Genomic DNA, 25,602 nt, shown 5'->3' with positions numbered 1-25,602 from the left:
GCTATTAAGTTGTCAATTTCTAAGAGCTTTTTTTTTTTTCCTCTCTAAGTGTTTCCTTTTTATAGTATCCTATTTTCACTTCATGGAGGCAGTTTTACTTCCTTTTTGTGAGAATATTAATGGCACTCTCCCCCTCCCACATAGTATCTGTTTCCTTCAAGTTGCTCTTTTTGTGTTTACTGTGGTCTGTGTCTTTATTAGACGCTTTCCCAAGATGTCACTCTGAATGTGATCCTTGGCTGTGTTGCTCCTGATTGCGGGAGGGTGTGTGTGTGTGTAAATAAAAGCTGTCAAGATCTTGCCATTATGGTAAGTGAAAGAAGCCACTCATAAAAGACCCCACAGTGTGTGATTTCATTTATGTGAAATGTCTAATCGGCAAATCTATACAGACAGAAAACAGATTAGTAGTTGCCTGGGACTGGAGAGTAGCTGAATTGCAGAGTGACTGCTAATGTGTATAGGGTTTTCTTTGGGGGGAGCAGTGATGAAATGTTCTAAAACTGATGGTAGTGATGGTTGTACAACTCTATGAATATACTAAACACTGCTGACTTGTACACTTTAGAAGAGTGAATTGAGTATGTGAATTATATCTTAATAAACTATCCCAGTGGTGATGGTTGTACATTCTGTGAGTATACTAACTACCATTGAATTGTACATTGTAAGAAAGTGAATTGATTATGTGAGCTCTGTCTTAATAAAGTTGTCAAAAAAAGAAAGAAAAATGAGCTGTCAGGAAACTGAGTATGGGATGGAGATGATTAACTCGAAGCCTTCCTGTAGCATGATTGGGCTGGGCTGTTTGGGGAGCCCCCGAGGCAGCATCTTCAGGTTCCCTAGATTTTTGCATTTACCCGGGAGGAGTCTTCCGCTCCTCTTTGCAGTGTGTGGCTCTACCCGACAATGTCTGGTAGTCAGGAGGGTGTGAGGCACTCCACCTGTATAGACACATGCCCTTTGTTATGCTTCCCTTCAGACGCACTGGGTCCTTCTGGACCAGAGATACTCTTACTTTTTATTATGGAATATACAATATGAACCCCCATGTTCCCATCATCCACATTCACCAGTGATCACTTCATGGACATTTGTGTTTTCTTTCTTTCTTTCTTTCTTTCTTTTTTTTTTTTTTTTTTTATATTTTTTTTTTATTTTTTTTTTTTCAGAGAGGAAGGGAGAGGGATAGAGAGCTAGAAACGTCAATGAGAGAGAAACATCGACCAGCTGCCTCCTGCACATCCCCCACCGGGGATGTGCCCGCAACCAATGTACATGCCCTTGACCGGAATCGAACCTGGGACCTTTCAGTCCGAAGGCTGACGCTCTATCCATTGAGCCAAACCGGTTTCGGCGACATTTGTGTTTCAACTGTATCCCCCAGCCCCTTCTCCCAGATGGTTATAAAGCAAATACTGGGCATTTCTGTTTATTCTCTCTGGAGACTAAGCAGCCAGCATTCTGCAAGTGGGGAGAGGACACAGGGACTGCTTTCCAGCTGCTTTCACTCTTATCTTAGTCATCGTAGCATCCTACGCCCCTCAGTACACGGGACTGCCAGTCCCAGGCCTGGAAGGATTCTGTGGTTTAAATCGGCTCAGTTCTCAGCTTTCCCTGCATCTGGCTTAGGGTTCAGAATTCTTGAATCTGCTAAGCCAGTCTCCTTTTTCCCTGTACTTGCACGGTTTTGTTATTAAGAAAAAAAAAATAACACTCCACCAACTTTCTGTGGGTTTCAGGAACAAGTGAAATTATTATAGATGCAGCTGTTCCATGTGCTGCAGGCTTAGAAAGATCAGCTCCCCCTAACGCGACCCCTCCCCACCCTGGTGTTCTATCCTACCCTGATCTACTCAAGCCCTATTTCATTTACTTATGTATCTTTAGATTTATTTGCCTTCACAACTCATTTTCAATCTTCTGAGCACTAAGGGGACTCCTCTTCTTTTACCTCGCCTTCCTTCTGACCTTGAGACTAGGCGAAGTGAAGGAGTCCCGCATTTGTGCCTTGCTAGCGTTTTGTGCTCACCTCTTATTACAGAATTGTTTGCTTGCACTTTGCATGCTGCATTGCAGTTTGTTTACCTGCCTATTTCCCCGAGAAGCCGGGGTTGTGGGTAGGACTGCGTCTGTTTGTCTCTGAATCATGAGCACAATGCCTCGCTGCCAAGTGCACATTTGTTCACTCACAGACGGGATTGCTGAACACCCAGGGTGGGGACAGGCAGCAGACAATGCCCCTTTCCTTCTCGCCTTTTATTGACACCACCGTTTGGTAAATATTAAGGAGCAAAACATGCCTTGTCTGGTGTCTTGCTGTTATGCAATGCTGTTCCCTTTGCTTTCAAGTCTGGTGTTTTTTACTTAGTCAGCAGGTTGGAGAGGGAGGGAGGGAGGGTGGCTATTGGAGTGTAAACATCCTACCAAAGAAGGAATGGACTTTGTCAGAGATGCCTTGTTGTTTCCCTTGATAGAAAGGCTGGTGTGTGTGTGTGTGTGTGTCCAGGGATACGGCGGGGGGGGGGGGGGGGGGGGGGGAGTGGAAGATAGGGGGGATGAATGGTGATGGAAAAAGAAATTTAAAAATTACATTAAAGAAAGAAAGGCTTGTGGTCTAACTTCACAACTGGAGAAGGAGGGTATTTGTTTTCTTTTAAGGATGGGCAATTTATTTATTTATTTAACCCTCATCTGAGGATATGCCTCCCCTCCCACCCCCCACCAGAAAATGCTTTTTATTGGTTTTATTTATTTATTTATTTTAAAATATATTTTATTGATTTTTTACAGAGAGGAAGGGAGAGGAATAGAGAGCTAGAAACATCAATGAGAGAGAAACATCGACCAGCTGCCTCTTGCACACCCCCTACTGGGGATGTGCCTGCAACCAAGGTACATGCCCTTTACTGGAATCAAACCTGGGACCTTTAAGTCCGCAGACCGATGCTCTATCCACTGAGCCAAACCGGTTTTGGCGCTTTTTATTGATTTTAGAGAGAGAGGAAAACATCAGTTGCATCCCATATGCACCTCCACCAGGGAAAGAGCTGTGACTCTTTGGTGCACAGGAGGGTGCTCCAATCAACTGAGCCACCCTGGACAGGGCAGGCATTTGCTGGTTTGACAGCTACTTAGTTCTGCACAGCCTTCCATTGTTTTTTCCCTTTGAGCAAAATGCCAGGAGAATTTTTAAAATTACTGATTACAGTACTTAAAGATTTGGTGTTAAGGGGTTATCTATGAGAGGTCCTATTGCAAAATATAACTTTGCAAGGGTAACACTTAACCTGTTTTTTTCTTAACCTTTGTTCCTCAAGATGCAGTAATCCTCCAGAGGGAAAGAAGTAGAGAACTTGTGGTCAAAGTTGGGGTGTGAATTCAACAAAGTTAAATAGAGTTTCTTAGTTCAAGAATTCTCAGAGCCTTGCTACTGTGTGTTGTGGGTCTCTTAGAGGGCTATGTAGTAGGCAGAATTCCCTAAATTTACTTTTCTTTTTTTTTTTTTAAAGTATATTCTTATTTATTTCAGAGAGAAAGGGAGAGGGAGAGAGAAATAGAAACATCAGTGGATGAGAGAGACTCATTGATGGGCTGCCTCCTGCACGCTTCCTACTGGGGATCGAGCCTACAAGCTGGGCATGTGCCCCTGACCAGAATTGAACACAGGATCCTTCATTCCACTGAGCCAAACTGGCTAGCGCCCTAAATTTACTTTTCTTCTGATGAGCAGGTGATTTGAGTTTTGTGTTTTGCAGACCACACATACAACTCTGGAGATAGCCCCTCAGCTTAAATTGATCCTTTGAGGTCTAGTTTAAATGCCACTTCTTCCAAGGCTTTCTCTCTCCCCCAGAGATATATACCCTTTTCCTTTTCTGAATCGCACTGTCTTCATTTGTCTGATTCCTCCCCAACCTTTTCCCTACATAAATTCTATATACACGTTGTATCACTTCCACTGCATCGGGGACATTGCCTTGTCCAAAGGTGCTCAAGAATCATTTGCATTTGGTGTCCTAGCTGAGTCATCCGCAAAGTCCAGAGGGCAGTGGCCGAGTGGGACTCTCATTGCTGAGGGATATGGATGGGGAGAGGGCTCACAGCAAGGGCACAGGGCCAGCATAGAGCTTGGTCCTGAAGGACAGACTCGGAAAGCTCAATCAGGAGATGCTCAATCAGGAGATGCTGAGAACATTAATCAAATGTGCTGAAGGCTGGTTGTATGCCAGCCATCCTGAGGTCAGCTTTGAATACTTAACCTTAACCCTAACCTTTCAAGTAGGTAATATTCTTCGCATTTCATAGATGAAGAAACGGAGCATCAGAAAAGCGAAGAAGGAATAAGTACCTGTATATACCAGGCACTGTGTTGGGGACACAAAGATGACTAAAAACTCAGGCCTTTCCCTGAAGGGACCCCCGTTTTATGGAGTAGATAGTCTTATAAATAAATAATTGTAAACAGTGGGTAACTGCAGTGATTAAGCTGTGGCTAGGGTATCATGGGAGAACATAACCTGTATATGGGGTGGGCGGGGGGTAGGGGAGTGGGCGGGGGTAGGGGGGTGGGGGGATGGGCGGGAGAACGGGCAGGAAGGTGACAAATCCAGGAAAGCTTCAGGGAGAGTGATGTCTGAGCAAGGTGGAACAAGAGTGTAGGGTTTGAAGGGACCAAAAATAAACATATACTTACACAAATCTAACTAACCAACCACCTATCTAAATAAATAGCGTGGGCTGAGAAATATCCTGAGGAATTTATTGTTACTGGAGTATGAAATGTGAGTTAGGTGAGAAGTGAGGCTAGATGAGTTGAGATGATGTTTTAAACATGTTGAAGAGTTTAGGACTTGATTTTGAAAACCATGGAAAGCCATTGAAGAGTTTTCAGCGGAAAAGCAAGCTATCTGATATATTTTGGATAAATACTCAGGTGGTGGGTAGTAGGTAGTATTATTCTTATTTTCTAGATGGGGTAACTGAGTCTCGGAAAATGACTTGCCCAAGATTACCCAGCTTGTCAGAGGTTGAACAGAACCATGATTTCAACTCAAATCCATCTGAATCTTCCTTAAGCGACCTCTCAAAGTTACCATAGCCAATGATTGTATTGAATTTTCTACTGAAAAGTACTGTTTTTCTCACTCTGACACTTGAATCAGAGAATAGTTTTGAGCATTAATATGATCAAGAGCTAGAACTTAGTGCCATCAGCTTCAGAGAAGGAGACACCAAGGAGGACTTCATGGGAGAGATGGCATTTATGTTGTCCTGAAGGAGAAGGGAAACTAGAACAGAGAGTGGGAAGCCAGGTGATAGAAAGATGGGGCTGGAGGGGTGAGGTTGTGCCACCATGTGGTAGAGTAGGAATGAGCATGGGAAACATAACAAGAGACACCGGCATGTCACTTGCTTTTCCAGATACCCATATAAAGAGGAAGGAAACAAAAGTGATCATGTTCCTTAATTTCCATCTTCACTTTAGCTGACTTATAAATACACAACTGGCATTTAAAAAATCTTTGTACTGCCTAATTGCAGTCACTTGAAAGATCTCCCTTACAGTGTACAGGGATTAATTTCAGTGTCCCCATCCTTTCTTCAAACCCACTATGAACATAAAATGGCAACAGCTGAGGGTCCTATAGTTAGTAGGACTAAAGCCAGAGGTGCAATAAATGATACTTAAGTGAAAATGCGGTAATGAAAATTGAGCTTGCTTACACAGAAGAAGGTGTGTTTGTATTGGCTTTTATTTCTCTAAATATTCCTTCCATCTCTGTTATGATTCACTTCAGAGGTTGGTGTTGGGATATTTTTCCAAATACTATTGTGTTATATAGGCTGGGGAAAAAGTAGGTTTACTGTTGTGAGTATGCAAAATACAGTTTATTTTTGTAATATTATTGTTTTATTTTCCATAAAAACAACCGTGCACCTGCTTTTGCACTACCTGGTTTATATTGTAGTCAATGGTGTGGTAGAAAGAGGAAGCACCTTCGAGTCAAAACACACCTGGATTAGTATCCCAGTTTCCTCTACCTACAATTTTCCCCCCTAGGGCACATTATTAGCTTCATTAAGACTAGTCTTATAGCCTTAACTGGTTTGGCTCAGTGGATAGAGCATCAGCTTGTGGACTGAAAGGTTCGATTCCGGTCAAGGGCATGCGCCTAGGTTGCAGGCACATCCTCAATAGAAGGTGTGCAGGAGGCAGCTGATTGATGTTTCTCTATCATCAATGTTTCTAGCTATCCCTCTCCCTTCTTCTCCGTAAAAAAAAACCCCAAACCCTCCCACAAAAAAAACCCCACAAAAAAACAAACAAAAAACCTCACTACTTGATCTTTGATCTTATAATTATGTCCATAATTATTAAATTTACCATCATTAAATTTATCCTCATCCTTGGATAATTATTGGTAGCAAAGAAGCATGCTCTAACATTTTTTATCGGAAAGCAAAATAACAAATCCCAAACCTTTTCTAATTTTGTTTATTGTTTATCTTAAACTCTGTTGACATATTTTTCTCTAGCTATCTTCTAGGTTTTTTTTCTTCTCATTAAAACTTAAAAGTTGTCTGTAGTTTTTTTGCTTTGACTTCTTCCTCTCACTCTAATCTCTTCCTGTCATTCTACCAGGACTATTCTTATCTGTGTCTACTAATGACCTTTATGTTGCCAAATCTGAGGCCACTGTTTTCTATGTGACCTTTGACCTGCCCCATGTCAGTCTCAGCCTCTTCTCATTGACCAAGCACCCAGCCCCATTACTTTTGGTTCCTGGAACATGTCATGTTCATTCTCACGTTAGGGCCTTTGTAGCAGCTGTTACTTCAGACTGAAATGTTTTTCTTTCATCTTTGTGTGCTTGGCTCTTTCTTATTTAAATATCAACTTAAATATGGCCATCTCAGAGAGGCCTTCTCTGACAATCCGGTCTACAACAGCTACCTAGTCAGCCTCTGTCCCTTCCTCCTACTTTAATTCTCTAGTAGCACTTGTCACTATCTGATATTTTTCTTGTTAATTTATGTATATGATCATTTCCCCATTCATTCATTGCTTGTTCTTCACTATAGTTCCTGGACCAGTGACTTGACTGACTCACAGCAGATGCTCAGTACAGATGGATGGAATGAGTGAATATGTCTTTCTTATCTGTAAAATGGAAAGGCCAATACTCGTGTCTCAGAGTTGTTGAGGACTTGCATGATCTAATTTGAAAATACATGTAAAGTAGTAGTTCTGTGTTGAGCACTCTGTGATTAATAAATGGAAACTATGATTTTCTAAGTATCTGGGTCATCATAGACATTGTACAAAGATTAGTTAGTTGTCTTTCTTACAGTCTGCACCCCCTGCAGTATTTTTTTATTTAAATAACCCGTACTCTGGACAAAGTGAAGCTATGACTCTTTGTTTTTTGAAGAAGAGTTTTAAAAAGCATTATTCAATGAATAGTCTACATAAGCTAGTTTAGAACCATTATTAATGTATCTTCTGTCCCCTACCTCCCCATGCACACAGAGACACTCCATTATAACAAGGTTTGGCTTTCTCTTGGGAAATTATAATTTCCTTCTTCTCTTTGGTTATATGATCTTTGCCAATTAATCCTCCATAGGATCAAAGTGTTTTGGGGCTTGATTTCCTCTCTGGTTGTTTAGGTTCTCTGAAAAGGATTTCCAGCTTTTTGTGTGTCCTGATCACTTTTTCTTTTGCGTTTATTGAATAAATATTTATTTAGGGACAACTGAATGCCCGGCAATGGGGACACAGATAAGAATTCTTAGGAGCCTCTGTCCTTAAGGTCTAGTGGGGAAAGCAGAATACATAAACCGGTGAGGAAAATGAAGTGCTCATGGAGAGAGTCTCCGTAGAACATAGTGGAGGCACAAAGGCGCGGGTGACTGATGCACATGGAGAGGGAAGTAGGGCTTCAGAGAAGTGTGGTTGCTCTCCAGCCAACAGGGAGAGAATGGGCGAGTGAGTAAAGATGTGGAGGATGAACCTGCCTCAGGCTCCGCATTCTAGGAGCCTGCTGTGGCTCTGTGGTCTCAGCAGTGGTGGCAACTCAAAGGTCACGAGAAACAAAGCCAGAGAGATGAGCAGGGGCTGAGTCGTGGATGGCTTTGTGTGCCCGGCAAGGGACTGTGAACTTTCTCCAACAGTAACAATGTCAAGAGCAGCACCTAACATTTATTTTTTAAAATATATTTTTATTCATTTCAGGGAGAAAGGGGGAGGGAGAGAAAGATAGAAACATCAATGATGAGAGAGAATTATCAATCGGCTGCCTCTAGTACTCCCTCTACTGGGGATTGAGCCCACAACCTCAGGCATGTGCCCTAATTGGAATTGAACCTCCTGGTTTATGGGCCGATGCTCAACCATTGTGCCACACTGCCTGGGCAACACCTAATATTTCTTGAGTGCTTCCTCTGTGCCAGGTTCACTCCTTCATGCTGAGTTGTATTAATTCCTTTAATGGCACAACCACCTTTGGAACAGGTACTGTTATTACCCCTGTTTACAAATAAAGAAACTCAGGCACCAGGATGATAGGGGACTTCCCCAAAGCCCCCAAAGGCAGAGGCAGGGCACAGACTGAAGCAGCTTGGCTCCAGAGCTCACTCTCATCACCAGGGCACTGGACTTCCTTTCAAATGGTTTTGTATAGGCACCAGGGAGCAGCAGAGCAGATCTAAATGTGGAGATGACACGGTCAGATTCACTCTTTGGAAAGGTTGCTGTGGAATCCCATTGCCTCTTATACAGGAGTTGGTTTCTAAAAGCATCCATGGCCACCGGGTTTGTGTGGCTCAATGGTTGAGTGGTGATCTATGGACCGAGAAGTCACGGTTCGATTCCTAGACATGGTATCTACTCTGTTGTGGGTTCAATCACTGATGAGGCAGGAGGCAGTCGATCAATGATTCTCTGTCATCATTGACGTTTCTATCTCTCTCTCTCTCTACTTTCCTCTCTGAAATCAATAAAGATGTATTTTAAAAAATAAAGTAAAAGCATTTAAGGCCAAAAGTGCAAGTACATTTCTCCTGGAAGTGAGGAGTGCCTGAGTGAGTTTTGCTACGTTAGCGGTGGCATTTCATGTCTGAGTCAGCTCAACACAGCAGCTTTCCCCCAGCCCTGGAACAGAGGGCAGTTTTCGGTAGACGTGCATCTAAGAGATGAATAGTCGGCTTGTGTTAATGGGCCCTGGTGTGTGAAAAGCACAAAAGCATGTCACACCCTGTGGAAACTGAGCCCCTCGGTGGTGACCACAGACTCAGCTGCTCCTCTCAGTTTTCTCAGGGCCCACACTCACTCATGGGCTGCAGAGCCCACGTGCTGCTTAGATTGTGATTTCCCCCGTCCCTGTTTCTCTCCCAGGAGGAGTGGCATGAGTGTTCGTCAGGCCTGTGCGTGACGAAGGCCTGCCTATGAGAGGGGAAGTGAGAAGAAGGCAGAGAGAGCAGGCAGCACAGGGCAGCTGCAGCGCAGGTGTGAGAGGCTGGCCCCCATGAAGGTCAGGGCAAGTGCACAGGAGAGTGTGAATGTGAGAGATGTAGAGAGGTTAAATATTCTGGACCCAATGACAGGTTGAATTTGTTCCCTTCAAGCTTTTTCTGATCTGAAAACATAGTTCATCATTGCATCTTTCTGTTTTCACTCTTGTAAAACCCTTTCTAATTTCCAACTACATGAGCCTTAGTAACACTCACTCCTGGTTTGTGGCTACTGAGATAGGCTTAAGGGTTTTCTGCACGCATTAGGAATTTTGACCAATCTGTCTATTCTGTCACAATGGTGAAATATTTCTGCTTTGTTGTTGCTGTTGTTACAGACATTATATTGGGCCAGATCTCTTGATAGCACTTGAAAAAAATCACCACGATGTTTTTCTCATACAGATCTTATGCTAAGTTCATGGATTCTTTAAAAAAAAAAAAAAAAAATCAAAATGATTTTCTAACTACTTTTAAGAAAACTTGAACATGATTACAATGATAAAAACCAAACAAACCCACCCAGTGTACAGGAAAAAGAGACAGGGAGAAGCATATAAAAATGCTGACAGTGATTGTGTTCCTTTTGGTAATTTGTTTTCTCCTGTGCTATGTTTTCTACATTAAAAAAAATGTCAGTGGTACATGCAAAATGTTAAAAACCTACTTAAAAATAGAAAAAACTTAAAAAATAAGCTCCTTGGAATCCCATAATCCTAACACAACACATGTTCTTACTTTTGAAGTGCCCTTGTTCACATGCAGGCTTATTTTTCATGGCCGAAGTCTTGATAAGTGCAGCTTTGTGTATTCTTTTTATTTTATAGCCCATTGTCAACATTATTTCATATTTCTGAATAGTTTTCATAATTGGCATTTCTAACTGCTGCCCTGCATTCCAGGGTGTTGATGTTCCACGCTGAACTATCCCTTGTTGGACATTTGGATTGTTTCCAATTCTCTTAGATAAGACGTAGTGAGCATTTTTGTTCACTTAGCATTCTGAGTTGGTTCAGTTCTTTCCCTAAAGTGATTTCCCAGCAGTGAGCTCAGTGCATGACAGCTTTGAACTCTGTGATGGCTTTGGCTTGTACCAAGAAAGATCATGATTTCTGGAAGGGCCAGTTGAAAGTGGTTGGTCACTGGTGTTTCCACAAAGTGTATTATTTCTAAATTTCATGATTATTGAAGAAAATTTAGGAAAGATATAAGCCCATAAAGAAGGAGGTAAGCATTTTAAATGCATTTCCTGGTGTGTATCAGTGGTTGAGATCCCCAGTTCGATTCCTGGTCAAGGCACATGCCCAAGTTGCAGGCTCCATCCCCTGCAACTCCAGAAGGGGGTGTGTAGGAGGCAGAAGTTTGATGGTTCTTTCTCACTGATGTTTCCATTTCTCTCCTTTCCTGTCTCCCCCACCCCCACCCTTAAAAAATCAATTAAAATGTATTTCCTTTCAAGTATGTTTCATCATGTTACATCGTGTGGCTCTATGAAAGTATAACTTCTTCTTTGTTGTTGGATGGCGGTTTACTCCTTCCTCCAGTGTGCATACCGGAATGAACTTTGTTGTGAAGAAATCTTTGTGCACATCTTGGAATCATTCCTTAGGAAAAGTCCCCCACGCAGAATTGCTAGGTCAAAGAGGATGCACATTGCTAAGGCGTTTGATGAAAATCGAAAACTTGCTATTGAGGAAAGTTGTGCCATGTTATACGTCCCCTGGTTAGAAGTGTACAGGAGACCGGCTGGGTGACAGCTGACCAGGGCCTGAGCCAGGTGGGTGTGGTAGAGACAAGCTGGAGCAGAGAGAGAATTCAAGCAACATTTCTGAAAGAAAATCTGTGGACCTTGGTGACAGACTGCTGAAAAAGAATATCCACCTCGTCTTCCACATTGGAATTTGCCAAGATGCAGATACGATAATGAGCAAAGCACTTGCAACCCTAAGGTGTTGTTTAGACATAAAAGCTTATGGATAGTAACAGTGACTAAGAAAGCCCTCCCAGCAGGGCTGTCCCAAGGATGAAATGGGCTGGTGTGTGTAGAGCTCCTAGGCTGTAGACAGATAGTTTTCTCTTGAGGAAGCACATTCCTGTATCTTATCCTCATCTATGTGAGTCCCAGAGCACGTGGACACCTTCTTCCCTTCCATTCTGTCCTGCTTCCAGTGCAGAGGGAATCTGCGTAAACAGCTGATAAGAGTTCAGCTGGAGCGAGAGTCTCCTGGCGGAGGAGACACCTCGGTCCTTGGTGGGCCTAGCGTCCCACTGTGGGCTGCAGCCCTGACCTCTGGCCACTTGGCCAGGCTGCATTGTGTGCGCAGCCTCGGGGAGGAGACTGAAGATGCTGATAAGAAGGCCCTTCCGGTCCAGCCAGACAGGCGCAGGAAGGCTTCTGCAGAGGAGAGATTAGACACAGTCCCTGATTTAGAGAGCAACAAGGAGGGCCAGGGAACAACCTCCCCTTCTCTCTCCCCCTCCTCCTTCCCCAGTTCTTTATGGGTGGTATTGTTTATTGTTGGAGGAGGACAACAGAGGGAGCCTTGCCTGCTTGTGCAGAGTACGGAAACAGCAAGCTGGGTCTGGAAGGGCCTTTTTTTAGATCAGTTGAGTAAACATGATCTGCAGATAAAATCTCTCCATCTTGGGAAGCAATTAATGAGTAGGAAGGGTAATTTTCTTTTCCCCCAGGAAACAAGGTGCTAATATTTCCAGGAGCGCCCAAGATGCGTTGTCAAGCACCTGCACCCAGGTGCTTCATACCCAAACCAATGAGCTCTGCCTGGGGAGTTAGTGCAGGGGGAACCCAGTGCAGCCATCCTCCCTTCTCCTCTCACCTCTCTGTGGGAGAGCCAGCCTGTGCTCCAGGCAGTGATACCTGCTCCCTCTGGAAGGTGACAGAGCATTGTTGCTTTAACAACCTGATTCAGACATCTGCTTTGGTTAATGCTGATGAAATGCTGTTTCACGGCTTAATTTTCAATTTCCTTATGTGTCTGGTATCCCAAATGTATTGTGTATGTCTAGGAAATAGGAAAATATAAAAGACAGTGCAGACAAAGACTATGAACAGTAAGATATTTTATTGTTTTGCTTTTTAAAAATAATACTGTGAAGGTCTCAGGCCTACTTTGTTTTTAGTGTTTATTTTATATGTCTTTAAAAATATCCCCAAGGGCTGTTTTTGAGCTCCCTCTCATCGATGGCTCCATGCCAGCCTCCCTGGAGGTTATGCCCTTGGCCTTGCTCAGCAGGGAATTATCTTTGCAGACCTTATTCATCCTTCCTAGCAGCAGCTCTGATTTGGTGTCAAAGGAGCATGAATGCTCTTCTGGTTGTTGCTGGCATGCTGCATGGCTGGAGGCACCTCACTCTTTTGAGTGCTTGGAGGAAGATTCTGTGTCAGAGTCCAGTGAGAGTAATTTCAGAGCGGGAATGCATGATACACGTGTGCCAGAGTTTTACTTTTATCAGTGACATAGATACACTATTGTTTTACCCTTTGGTTTTGGCTGTCATACACCGGATACTTGGTTTTGAGGGAAATCGGTCTGAAAGAATTAATCTGCGGTGTAGGGACTTGCTGTGCTGAGCTATGTTTATTTATTTTTAAAATCCTCACCCAAGGATATTTTTCCATTGATTTTTAGGGAGAGTGAAAGAGAGAGGGAAACATTGATGTGAGAGGAACACATCAAAAGGTTGCCTCCTGCACAATCTCTGATCACTTAATGCACATTGCAGATGTCCTTTGCCGGGGAGGAGCCTGTAACCAAGGTATGTGCCCTTGTCTGGAATCAAACCCGAGACCCTTTGGTCTGCAGGCCGGCGCCCTACCCACTGAGCAAAACTGGCTAGGGCCTGAGATATGGTTTAATAGGGAAGCAGTGGTATCCAGAGTCTAGGTGGGATAGTGTCATGTGAAAGGGTGCAGCAGAGCAGACAAAGAAAAGAACAGAGAAACAGAGCACCCCAAACAGATTTTTTTAAATGGCGTCCCTCTCTGTATTAAGCACTACTGTATACTGAATAGAAGAGCAGAGTATAATTTTTTAGGATTTGGAGGTTATCTTTTTTCCTAGAAAAAACTAGATACCTCAGCATCCCCAGAAGTAAACACTTGCTGGTTTTCTTTCATATCCTTCCCAAGAGCCTTCATGCTTCCGCAGATAAATAATGATATGCCCCCTATTCACACTATGCACACCACTTTCCACCTTCCTTCTTTCACTTAATGCACATGACAGATGTCCATAGCAGGCTGCATGGTACGTTGATGTATAGTTTCCACAGACTATACAACTATTTTCCTGCTGCTGGACTTTTGGACTGTTTCATATTTGCTGTTGTAATGACACTCCAAGTGTCTTTGTGCACATGCGTCAGTGTAAGTGTAGCATAGATTCCTAGAGGTGGAATTGCTGGTCAGAGGGGTTGTAATAGCCTTTCTGTTTTAAATCAGCATTGCCCTCCATAGAGGTGGCGTTGACTTACCTCCTGTAAGGTCCCAGCTAAGAGGTTTGCGAAGCAGAAGCAAGACACAGAATCCAGGCGATTAAAAGGGAGGAGGTTTTAATCTGCGCTCCAGGGCAAAGCTCTCTGGTCCAAGGGTGGGCCAGGGAAGTTCGTGCCAAAAAGCGGCATAGGCACTTCTTTTATAGTGTTTAGGGAGGGGAGGGCGGAGGGCATGAGAGGTGTGGAATTCCTGCCTCCGGCCAGGGGTCTAGGAAGGTCCTAGGAAGGTGCCAGCTAGCCAGCTATCTTTGTCACCATCCACCTTGCAGATGCTTGCATCAGCTCTGGGCTTCCCCCCTGCCTCAACCTAACACCTCTCACCACCAGCGTACCAGTGCCCATAGTTCCGTAGTCTCGCCAATACAGAATGAACTTTGCCAATCTGCAATGAAAAATGGTTTCTGTTTAAACATCCATTATGATTTTCATTATGAATTATAATTTACATTTACAATTAAAACTTATGATTATAATGTACAATTATGAATGATACATTTTATAGAGTTTGTTTTACTCTTAAGAGTGAAGCTGATCATTAAAAAAAATATGTAAGTGCCCCTTTTATTTTCTGTCTTATAAACTATCTGCTCATGGTCTTTACCCATTTTTTTCTGTTGTGTTATTCAGTTTTTCTTACTGATTGGTAGGAGGAACTCTTTATGCATTTAAGGAAGTTAGCCCTTGGTTGTATGTATTTCAATCGGTTCATTTTTGTTGTTATGCCATATAGAATTTTTAAAAGATTTAATTAGTCACTGGTCAATCTATTTATTTTATGGCAGGGGTGGGGTACGTCCAGCCCATGGGCCGCATAAGTCCTGAGGAATCATTTGGTCTTTGGTCTGGCTCTGCCAAGGCATTAGGGGTGAGTTAATTAAATGTTTGACCAAATATAGCAGGCTAATTTTTAAGTTGATAATTTTGGTGGCCTGTGAATGATGTTATAAATATTCAAATGGCTCTTGGCAGAAAAAAGGTTCCCCATACCTGTCTTCTGGCCTTGATTTTGAGTGAGTTTTAGAAGGTTATCCCCACTTTAAGATTTCTGTATATATTATGCTTTTTTTATAGTACTTTCATGTTTTTATTTTTAAAATTCCAAATCTTTAATTTATCTGGAATTTATTTTAGCATAAAGAGTGAGATAGAATTCCAATTTAACATTTACCTATAAGATGTGGGTTTTGATTTGTGTACTTTTACTCACTAGTTTTCTAATTTTGACCAAATTAATTAATCTCTGGGAAGCTCAGTTTCCTTATCTGTATAATGGGAATGGGGATAATAATAATTACCCGATGGAGTTGTTGAAAAGGTTAAGTAAGAGTATATATGGAAAACATTTAGCATAGTTCCTGGCCCATATTAAGTGTTCAAATCATGGTCCACATTCTCAGGAACCTGGGACTACATAGTGTGTTCCAGCAAGCAGAGAAGTTCCAGGTGGTTAGGAGACAGAGGATACCTAGCAACTTCCTAGGGTGCGATTTAGGGTGAGTCACTTTGTCACCTAAACCCTCAGTTTCCTCACCTGTATATTGAATGATCAGAGCCAGTCCATGAGATATTGGCAGGTCCCCTGTAAGGGACCATATAAAAAAGCTGGAGAATATGGCCCAGTAAGTGAGGAGCAGGGATGGCACAGGGGAGTGTTTGACACCCCTAGCCAAGGAGCATAATTACCTTGCAATAACATGAAATTAACAGCCGGTGTTAAGCAAGTGAGCTTGCAGCAGTTGATTATAATAGTGTTTAGTAATTGCCTTCTGGTAATTAAGCAATAATGAGCTTCCTGAGACAGAACCTTGTTAGAGCAAGAGATGGATCAAATGCTTTCACTACAGCGTGTGCATCTTGAGCACAGCGGAGGGATATGCAGACACGAGTGTCTTGTTGAAGCACGCTTCTTGTCCTCGAGGACAGTTGGGGCAGTAGAAGGTAGAGCACTCCCTTCTCCACCGGGCAGGTGCACGCACCTAGATGTACTTGGAGGAAAGCCCACAGCGGCTGGGGTTGTCCAGGAGGGAGAGACTTCGCCTTCAGAGCCCTGTATGCCAGACCCAGCCCAGTCCCCAAGTGTTGCCCAGCATCTAAAGAGCCCCAGCTCAGAAATGCCTTCTTCACTGTCACGTGTTGCCCCTTTTTATTATCTCTGTTCGGTTGTTTGGCTTCATAAGGCGTATTCTGTTTCTTATGCTCTGCAAATCTCCCTCCGCAGCTTCTGGGTGAGCTTGGTGTGTGTTCAGGGCCTCTGTTTTTACTGGACTTGCTGACTCAAATTTTCCCTGGGTGGGGTTGCCAGATAAAATATAGGATGCCCAGTTAAATTGGAATTTCAGACAAACAACCAATAATTTTTTCAGTGTAAGTATGTTCCACACAGTATTTAGGTCACACTTCTATACTAAAAAATTATTCATATGTCCATGTCATATTTAGAATAAACATATTAAAATGTATTTGTTGCTTTCTGAAATTCAAATTTAACTGGTATCTTTTCTTTCCTTCTTTCCCTTCTTCCCTTCTTCCTTTCTTCTTTGCTCCCTTCCTTCCTTCATCTAGCAACCCTACCTGTAGGGCACCAATTTCAAATGCTATAAAATAGCATTGACTACACTAATGTTTAATGGCTCCCTAGTAGCAAAGGGCATTAAAAGGTGTTATATGAGAAAAGAATTCTGAGCTACAATCATGCTTGGTAAACCCTGGATTAAACAAGGTTAGCCAGTTTTCTTAATTTTGGGAATTTCTAGAACCTTTTAAATCTCCAACGTTGGGTTGTAGTATGTAGTATTTCTCAAAGGTATGTCACTGTCCTTCCCCTCTCCATTTCTGAGTATTTAAGGTTATAGGAGCAAATGCTGAATGGATGCTGATGGTCTCTGATCGTAGACCATGAATTCTTATGTTGGGTTTTGGGAAAATACTTCTCTATAGAAAAAACAACAACAACTTTGTATAACGTTATGATTCTGTTTTTGTTTTTGTTTTAAAAATATATTTTTATTGATTTCAGAGAGGAAGGGAGACAGATAGAAACATTAATGATGAGAGAGAATCATTGATTGGCTGCCTCCTGCACACCCCCTACTGGGGATCGAGCCTGCAACCCGCGCACGTGCCCCTGACTGGAATCGAACTCAGGACCCTTCAGTCCATAGGCCAGTGCTCTACCCACTGAGCAAAATTGGCTAGAGCTGATTCAGTTTTTGTTTTAAAGACATAATTTATAAAATATACAGATAGATGTGAATATATAGAGATTAAAAAACAAAAACAAAAACAAAAAACCCAAAACTAGAAGGATGTATATACCACAACGTTAACTGGTCTTATCCCCAGAAGAGGTGTGGAGAAGGAAAAATTATAAGTGATTTTCTTTCCTTTTTGTTTTGCTGTATGTCCTGTAGTCTGTATATATGACTCTTATCAGAGGGTTAAAAAATGTGATTATTTCATTTTAAAAAGGATCACTGTTCCACATACTATTTTATTTGTCTCCCAAGCAACTCAGTGATCTAGGCTCTAATAGTATCCCCATTTTATGGAGGACACTCAACACAGCTCTGTAGCAGACTCGGGTCTTCTCCTTCTCAGGCCTGTGGTGTGAGAGAATGAGCTGTCCTGGGAGGGGTAGTGGCACCTGTCCACCTCACCTCCCATGCCCCCCTCCCCAGTTTACAGAGTCTCAGGTGAGACTGTGAGAGGGAAAGTGAGTGAGACACATGGTTTCTGAACAAGGACATGTCCTCAAATTATCTTTTTCTTGGGCAGGGGCTGGGGATCAGAAGGCAGGATAAGGATTTTGCTTTTTATTCACCAGAAGCCTTGACTTTATCTGTTACACTAGACCAGAAGGACAAGAGGGAAGTGTTCTGATGCACAATGGTGAATACAATTTTGTTTTGTTTTTTTGAAAAGGTCACTTTGATAAATGATTTATGTTGCCAAAATCATATTGCTCAGAATTTTTTTCTTGTCTTTTTTTTTTTTAATCTTTATTGTTGAAAGTATTACATAGCTTCACTTTCCCCCCCATTATCCGCTCCCATCCTCCCACACCCCAATTTTTTTTCTTTTTAAGCTTTGCAAAGAACCCGGTTTCTGTATCTTTTTATTTTTATTTTTTATTTATTTATTTAAAATATATTTTATTGATTTTGTACAGAGAGAAAGAGAGAGGGATAGAGAGACAGAAACATCAGTGAGAGAGAATCATCGATCAGATTCCTCTTGCACACCCCCTACTAGGGATGTGCCCGCAACCAAGGTATATGCCTTTGACCGGAATCGAACCTGGGACACTTCAGTCCACAGGCCGATGCTCTATCCACTGAGCCAAACCGGTTTCGGCTCCTATATATTTTTTAAACTCATTTTTTCCTTTTCTTTGTCTAATTTTTCTGTTTTGAACCTTAGGCATATCTCCATTTATTTAGAGTAGGGGTGTCGAACTCAATCAGAGAAGGGGCCAAAATCTAAAATCCAGCCTAAATCGCGGGCCGAATGGTTTACTGAACAGTCATAAACTGTCATTGTGATGGAAACGCAGCGGAGTGCAGTGATGACAGTGCGGTGTGGGCCACATTGCAAGGCCTGGCGGGACGGATTTGGCCCGCGGGCCTTGTGTTTGACACATGTGATTTAGAGCTATTGTGGCGATCATGTCATTTGGGAGTTTTGCTTGTTCATCGTGATCCTGTCTCTATGCCCTGTGCCTGGTACTTGGTTACATGGATGAATGGTGACAGAATTGTGGGCATGCTATACAGGGGAAAATCTGGGTCCAGCTCCTAAAAGAAACCTGCGCTCAGAGGTCACAGTGAGGAGCAGTGCTTGTATGATCTGGAATCAGTGTGTGAACCTATCAATGTGGGTGCTGCTTCCAGAGCGGGGAGATTCTAGAGCACTGTAGTTCAAAGGAGCTGGGTTTCCATTCACCTGGGCCTCCGCCCTTATGACAGATAGAGCAGTGCTATTAACACGAGGCAAGGGGCAGCGGCATCTACTTCAGAAGGAGTTGTGCTTTGGAGTTTGATGGGTCTGGGTTTGAATCTTGGTCCTAAGACTAACTAGCTGTATATGTTTAGCATAACCTCTCTGTGCCTCAGTTTCATCTTCTGAAAGCCAGGGATGATAATATTCCTGGACAGAACCTGGCACATCATAAACATTGAGTGTCAGCTATCATCATCATCATCAGTAATAGAATATACAGTTTCTAGAGTAGCGCCTAGCCAGTGGCATGTCTTGCCAGGGGCTTGCTTCCCAGACAAGGTGTGACTTTGCTGCCCCTTTAGGGATGGATGTAACTGACTGCTTCTGGTTGGGTTTCCCTTTCTGGGAAGCTGCCTCATCACCTGGTGATCGGTGATGCCTGAGCTGTTGCATTACTCACCAAGCAGAAGGGCTTCCTCAGAGTGCAGTTTCCAGAGAATTATGTGAGCTTTTCACTCAGCATTGTGTCTTCTATTAGAAAGAAAACAGTAACCACAGCAGGTAACCTGTAGTTTACAGTCCAGCCTTAGCCTGCATTTTTAAAGAATCCAAACACTTTCCTCCCAGATGTTTATTTTTCAAAAAAATTCAATAGAGCATTAAAGTAATTTCTTATAGAAAGGAGAAGAGCCTTAATTTTTATTCTGTGGCTCACTCCAGGTGGTAACTACATGAGACTTGATGATGCCTGTGGACTTGGACCAGATAACTCTTTGCCTTCCTTTTTTGAAGGTGCGTGATTTGGGCACTGTTAACCTTCTCTTAAGAGCCCTGTTCCTCAGGTGGTTATATTTGAACTAGAGGCCTGGTGCACAGGGGTTCCCTCAGCCCAGCCTGCACCCTCTCCAACCTGGGATCCCCTCAAGGATGTTTGACTGGCCCTGATCCCGGGGATCAGGCCTAAGCCAGCAGTCAGACATCCCTCTCACAATCCGGGACCGCTGGCTCTTAATTTCTCACCTGCCTGCCTATCTGATTGCCCCTAATTGCCATCCTCTCCCCCTACTGCAAGCCTGATCATCCTTAACCACCTCTGCCTGCCAGCCTGATTGCTCCTAACTAACCCTCCTCCCCCGCTGGCTTGGTTGTTCCTAACAACCCTCCCCTTCCCCTCGCCCCCCCACCGACCTGGTTGCCCCTTACTGCCCTCCCCTCCTCCCCCCCCCGCCAGCCTGGTCGCCCCACACAGCCTGCTGTTCAGTCATTTGGTCATCCCTCACTAACCTCCCTGCCGGCCTGGTATCCCACACAGCCTGCTGGTCATTACTGTTACTGTGATGGCGTCCCAGACAATTTGCTTATTCCTCTATTATTAGTATAGATGCTGTTCTCTGGATTCTCTGCTTGCTTCTTTGACCTCTGCCAAATATGGAGAAGTAAACGTGTGGCAAATAGTTTAAGCTCAGAAAAAGAATGCAGCCCCATCCTGTATTCAGTGTTTATAGGCTCATGAAAGCCATGAGCTGTGATCCGTGGGTGGTCCACATAGCCTCAAATCTTTCTGCTATGCTTGTGCTGTCACTGTGTTTTCTTTTCTTTTCACTGTTAACAGCTTGAGTTTTAATGAACATATTCTGTCCCTGAGTTTTTATTCAGAGTTTGACCTTGATTTTTATTTAGATTACTACAGTGAGGTGGAAAAGAATTTTGGATTTGAAGCCACAAGAGAGAATGGAAATCATATATTTAAGTGCTTACCCTTTATCATTTAATGTGTCAGATCTTTTCTAAGCTCTTACTATGAGCCAGGTACTGTGAAAGGCACAACAGGGCAGTAGTTCAGGGAAATGAACCCAGGCTGTCTTAACAACTTCAGTGAGGTCTTAACAACTTTTTATTTACCTTCTCTTCTGCTTCAGTAAACCCATTTGCCAAGTTAGGCTGCTAATAGTGTCCACCAGATTGGATCGTTTGGAGGATGAAATGAATTAATAATATATAGTGAAATGATGATGATGGGGACGGGTTGGGATCAGGACTGAACAATTTCATTACTCTCATCCTGCTCATGGTCCTGAGTGCGTGCGTGCGTGTGTGTGTGTGCGTGTGTGTGTGTGTGTGTGTGTGTGGCCGAGGTGCTAAGACATGATGTTGGAGACAGATCTATATGATTAAGTACAGTCGAGCATGATGAGTACTACTAAAGGAGAGGAGGAGGGTATTGTGGGAGCATATAGTAGGGTACCCAGTCCCCCTCAGAGGTCAGAGAAGCACACTAGAGAGAGCTATGTTTAATCTGAGATCTAAGGAAGGAATAAAAGTTACCAGGGCTGGGAGCAGCGAGGGGAGGTTGCATTCTGTGTGGTGTTTAAGAAACTGGAGAAATCTAGTGAGCCTAGAGCATGGGCAGAGATGGTGCCTGCGATAATGAAGGCAGAAACCAGACCATGAAAAGTGTGTGAGTCACAGTGAAGATTTGGGGTGACTAAGAGCCAGATCCTGTCCTTGGGGCTTTTCATTAATTACTTCAAGCATCACAACTGTGTGGTATACGTGTTATTAACCCCATTTTGCTGGTGGTGAAGTTAAGACTCTAAAAAATTTTATCCTTCAAGGCACTATCCTTCAAGGCACAGACTTAAAAGGCAGTATAGTCAGGTTGTGAACCTAGGTTTCTCTGGCTCCTTTTGATGACTTCAGGCTAGCCTCTTAATTTCCTTTGTCTTCTGTTTACTCACTCGTAAAGTAGAGAACATAAATAAATATCTGCCTCATAGACTTATGAAAACAAATGGGAATATAGAAAAGGTGCCAAGTACCTTGTCTGGCATATAGCAAGTACAACGACTTCTTACAGACCCAGGTTCTTGACAGAGAAATGTTTTCCTTTCATGGTCCCCTGAGCTGAGACAGAACCCCATGAGCTGCCAGCTGCATTTGGCCTGGTTGTCAAGTCATCTTCCCAAGGAGCGGTTGAAATTAAGATCCACAGAGAACACACCTTTGCACACAAGAAACCTACTCCTCTTGCTGCCTGACTGGTGACAGTACAGTGGGCTCTGCTTCTGCCCCGAAACCCTGAGTCATTTGCCGCCCAGCTGGCTGAGGCTTCTCTAACTCGCCAAGCATCCTTCCCCTCATGGCTTGCTGTCACCCTTTCCCTCCTCCTCCACAGTCCACCGGGCTTGTTCTGCCCGCACCTTATGAAATGAGCTCTGCTACTGATTGGAATTGAATTGAACTTTGTTGTTGTTGTTTAGCTTTTCTCATGTTGGTCCTGAGGGCAGAGATCTCTGTATGGTGATTAGCACAGTACCATCGTAGGTACTCAGTACACTGCAATTATTTTCAGTAGGATGGGGCTTTATGGATTCTAAGACTCTATTTAATAGGTTTTTTGTTTGTTTGTTTGTTTTTGTTTTTATCTCCACAACAATCCCCTCAAGTAGAGCATATAGTATTCTTCGTAGCACACTTGGAGAAGCTAAGGCCTATAACTTAAGCAATATGACCATTAATGAATTATTGCATTCTAGAGTAGTCATTTACTAGGTGTAACTCTGTCCCATGATCTAGGAAAATAGAGCTGAAAGATGTAAGCCCTTTCCTCTATGATGAGATAGACATTTGAACAAATAACTGTATATAGCAAGTGAAGTTTAGGACAGAGGAATGATGAAGGTGTTTAACTGATAGTTGGAGAAGATCAGTGAGAACTTCGGAGTCAAAGAGATGGGCTCCCCTTTGCCTTGCTGCCTTGTACCCTGACTTCTCCGCACATAGATCTATGATCTCCTTTCCGTGCGAAAACACATCTTATCACACGAGCGAACTGCGACCTGACTACTTGGAAGTGTAAAGGTTACCAGGTGAAAGAACATCTGTGTCATTTGCTCTCCGTGGTCTGAGGTGGCTGGGGAGGAATAAAGTCCATCTGTGACCAAACACCTGTGCTCCCCTCTCACCGGCAGAGTCACCAGAGGGGAGCATTAAATTGCTCTTCAAATGAGTCAGACCCGCTGTTCCCGAGGAGACAGGGCCGGCGCAGCTTCAGCTCCGCGGGCAAGTCTGACCAGGCCCCATCTCACGCTTGCCTGTGTTTGTTTGCCTTGCAGCTGTGTAAATGAGTATGGAAGATTATGATTTCCTGTTTAAGATTGTTTTAATTGGCAATGCCGGCGTGGGGAAGACGTGCCTAGTCCGACGATTCACTCAGGTAAGAGAACTCGGAAGTCCGGGGTTGGCTTTCTCGGTGTGGTCGGTGGGGTTAGGAGGAATAACAGGACAGGTGACTGGCCCCGCGCCAGCCTCTTGGCTGCCAGTTGTTAATGCGCTGTTTGGAAGCCCAGGCTAGAGCTTTTAAGCACCTCAAGGAAGCATGGCTCTCTGGGTCACCAGCCCCCTCCCAGGGTCTTGTTGCTTCTTTTAATGAAAAGGGGCAAGTAGATTTGTTTTTAGTGTGCAGCATCAAAAATAGATGATTAGGCCCTGGCCGGGTGGCTCAGTTGGTTGAAACATCATCCCTTACAACAAAAGGTTTTGGATTTGATTCTTGGTGAGGGCACATACCTAGGCTGTGAGTTCAATCCTCGGTCAGGGTGGGTATGGGAGGCAACTGATCAATGCTTCTCTTTCACATAAATCTCCCTCTCTCTCTCTCTCTCTCTCTCTCTCTCTCCTCTCAAAGTAATAAACATATCCCTAGGTGAGGATTTAAAAAACAAATTATTAGATTAATAAGTAGATATTAATTAATAATAACTCAAAGGAGGAAACAAATAAGTCTAGATATCAAGTTAAACCTAAATATTAATTTTTTTAAAAAAAAATCTTTATTTTGAGAGGATTACAGATGTCCCCTTTCCCCCTCCATTGCCTCCCTTCATCCAGTTCCCACCCTGACCTACGCCTTCACCACCCTACAGTCTGTGCCCATAGGTAACGCATACATGCATGTAAGATCTTTGGTTAATGTCTTCCCATCCCTTCTCCTGGCTTCCTTCTGTCCATCTGTCCCATGTTTCCATGCCTCTTATTCTATGTTATTCATCAGCTTCTTTTGTTCATTAAATTTCTTGTTCGTTCATTTTGATTTTTATATTCAACTGTTGAAACTCAAATACAAATTAAACCAATCAGATTGCATTCTCAAGTCCCCCAGAAAATGGAGGGAATTGTTTTGGTTCAGAACCAAATATGCTGGTTTTTCTAGATCTGTTAAGAGGAATGAATTGAGAACAGTGAAGGACTACTTGAACTAAATAAAATCTCTGCTGTGGGTTGAGCCCTTATCTTATGATCTGAGTACAAATTTCCTTTGGGGCTGCCCTGTTGAGAATTATTGCCAGAGATTATATGTTTGTTTTTATACGGAAATGGTGGGAAATCATTCTGAGGTTGACCTTCTTTTGTGTTTTTCCAGAAAAGATTTGAATGGCATCCTTTTTGGGATTATCATACATGCATCTTGCATTTTTCATGAAGTGCTAGTTGGGAAAGTTGAGACTAGTTCTTTTATCTGAGGCATAGAGCAAGCTGGTGCCGTGGAAAGGACATTGCTTTGGGAGTTGGGACACAGGTCCTAGTGCCAGCTCTGGCCTTGGCTCATCTCTGAGCCTGGGTAGGTTACCGCCCACCTGCCTTCCTGATGGACATGAGGGGCCTGGTGTCCTTCAAGGCCCCTCACAGCAGTAACAGCCTGTGGCTCTGGGGAAACCTGGAGAGGCAGATTGGATAAGGCAAACAGCATTGGGCAGAGAGTCACCTTTGGAAATGTCAGGGTTTCCCCCCTTACAGTGAACACAATAGGTCTCGTGCTTTTTGCTCAGTCTCAGCCTTGTGAAATCAAAAGTAACAGACTCAGTCAAAACCACAGCGCGTCATATCGGAAACTCCGACTGGTTTTACTTCCACCCAACATTGGCAGGAGGACAAGACTGCAGAAATGTAGAGACGTTTTCAGTCATTCCTTTGACCACCTCTTATTGCAGAAAGATCCTTTAAAGAGCCCACACCTCTCATTTTATGGGTGAAAACCTCAGGTCTAGAGGGATGAAGTGAACTCTTAGTATCCCATATCAATGTTAGTGGCAAAGCTAGTATGAGACCCAGGTCTCCTGGTTTTCAGCCTGATCATCTTTATCTTCCGCATGTTCTATCTTCTGAAACCATAGGCATCTTTTTAAAGGAAAACCTTGTCATTAGAGGTAAAAAAAAAAAAGAACACAAACACTCACATACACACACACACACACACACACACACACAAAACAAAACAAAAAAAAAAAAACTTCCACTTTTGAACAGATTTTTACCAGTTAGCACATCACCCCTTATTTTTCATTTCTGTGTGCTTTTTGCCCCTCCCAGTCCCTCAGCTCCCCCTAAAGTTCATATTTCATAGACAGGCTTATGTGTGGTTTTGTTATTTAGTAGGCAGTTAAAATGAATTGGATTCAGCTGTTGCTGAGGCAGGAGAAGTTGGGGAGCAAAGTGAGGGGAGAAGACATTAGAAGGGATTTGTTTTCTTTTGTGGCATTTGTTAGCCTGCAAAACAGCTGGAGCTGTACGCTTGAAGCTTGGCAGCCTCGTGTTTGAGCCAAACCAAAATAGAAGAAAATTGATTCAATATTT

The 25,602-nt window shown here is 43.2% G+C and overlaps 1 protein-coding gene across 10 annotated transcripts in view; it reads left to right on the top strand.

The window, feature by feature from the left end:
* The window catches only part of RAB30 (RAB30, member RAS oncogene family), a 71,140-nt gene that overhangs the window by 36,002 nt on the left and 9,536 nt on the right, over positions 1 to 25,602 (top strand). For 6 of the 10 annotated variants that reach the window (XM_036427903.2, XM_036427906.2, XM_036427910.2 and 3 more), the window contains exon 2: positions 23,085 to 23,185. The exons of 1 other annotated variant lie outside the window; for it this stretch is intronic. In XM_036427903.2, coding sequence (XP_036283796.1) covers positions 23,093 to 23,185 — 93 coding nt within the window. In that variant the 5' untranslated portion in view covers positions 23,085 to 23,092. Of the gene's footprint in view, positions 1 to 291; positions 310 to 2,260; positions 2,279 to 5,847; positions 5,859 to 6,027; positions 6,035 to 18,125; positions 18,132 to 23,084; positions 23,186 to 25,602 lie in introns of those variants that run through there. 3 more of the 10 variants (XM_036427911.2, XM_036427907.2, XM_036427915.2) reach the window with 3 other exon arrangements.

Source organism: Pipistrellus kuhlii, unplaced genomic scaffold (assembly GCF_014108245.1).
Source record: "Pipistrellus kuhlii isolate mPipKuh1 unplaced genomic scaffold, mPipKuh1.p scaffold_m20_p_9, whole genome shotgun sequence".
NCBI lineage: Eukaryota > Metazoa > Chordata > Mammalia > Chiroptera > Vespertilionidae > Pipistrellus > Pipistrellus kuhlii.
This window is presented reverse-complemented; position numbering and strand designations above follow the sequence as displayed.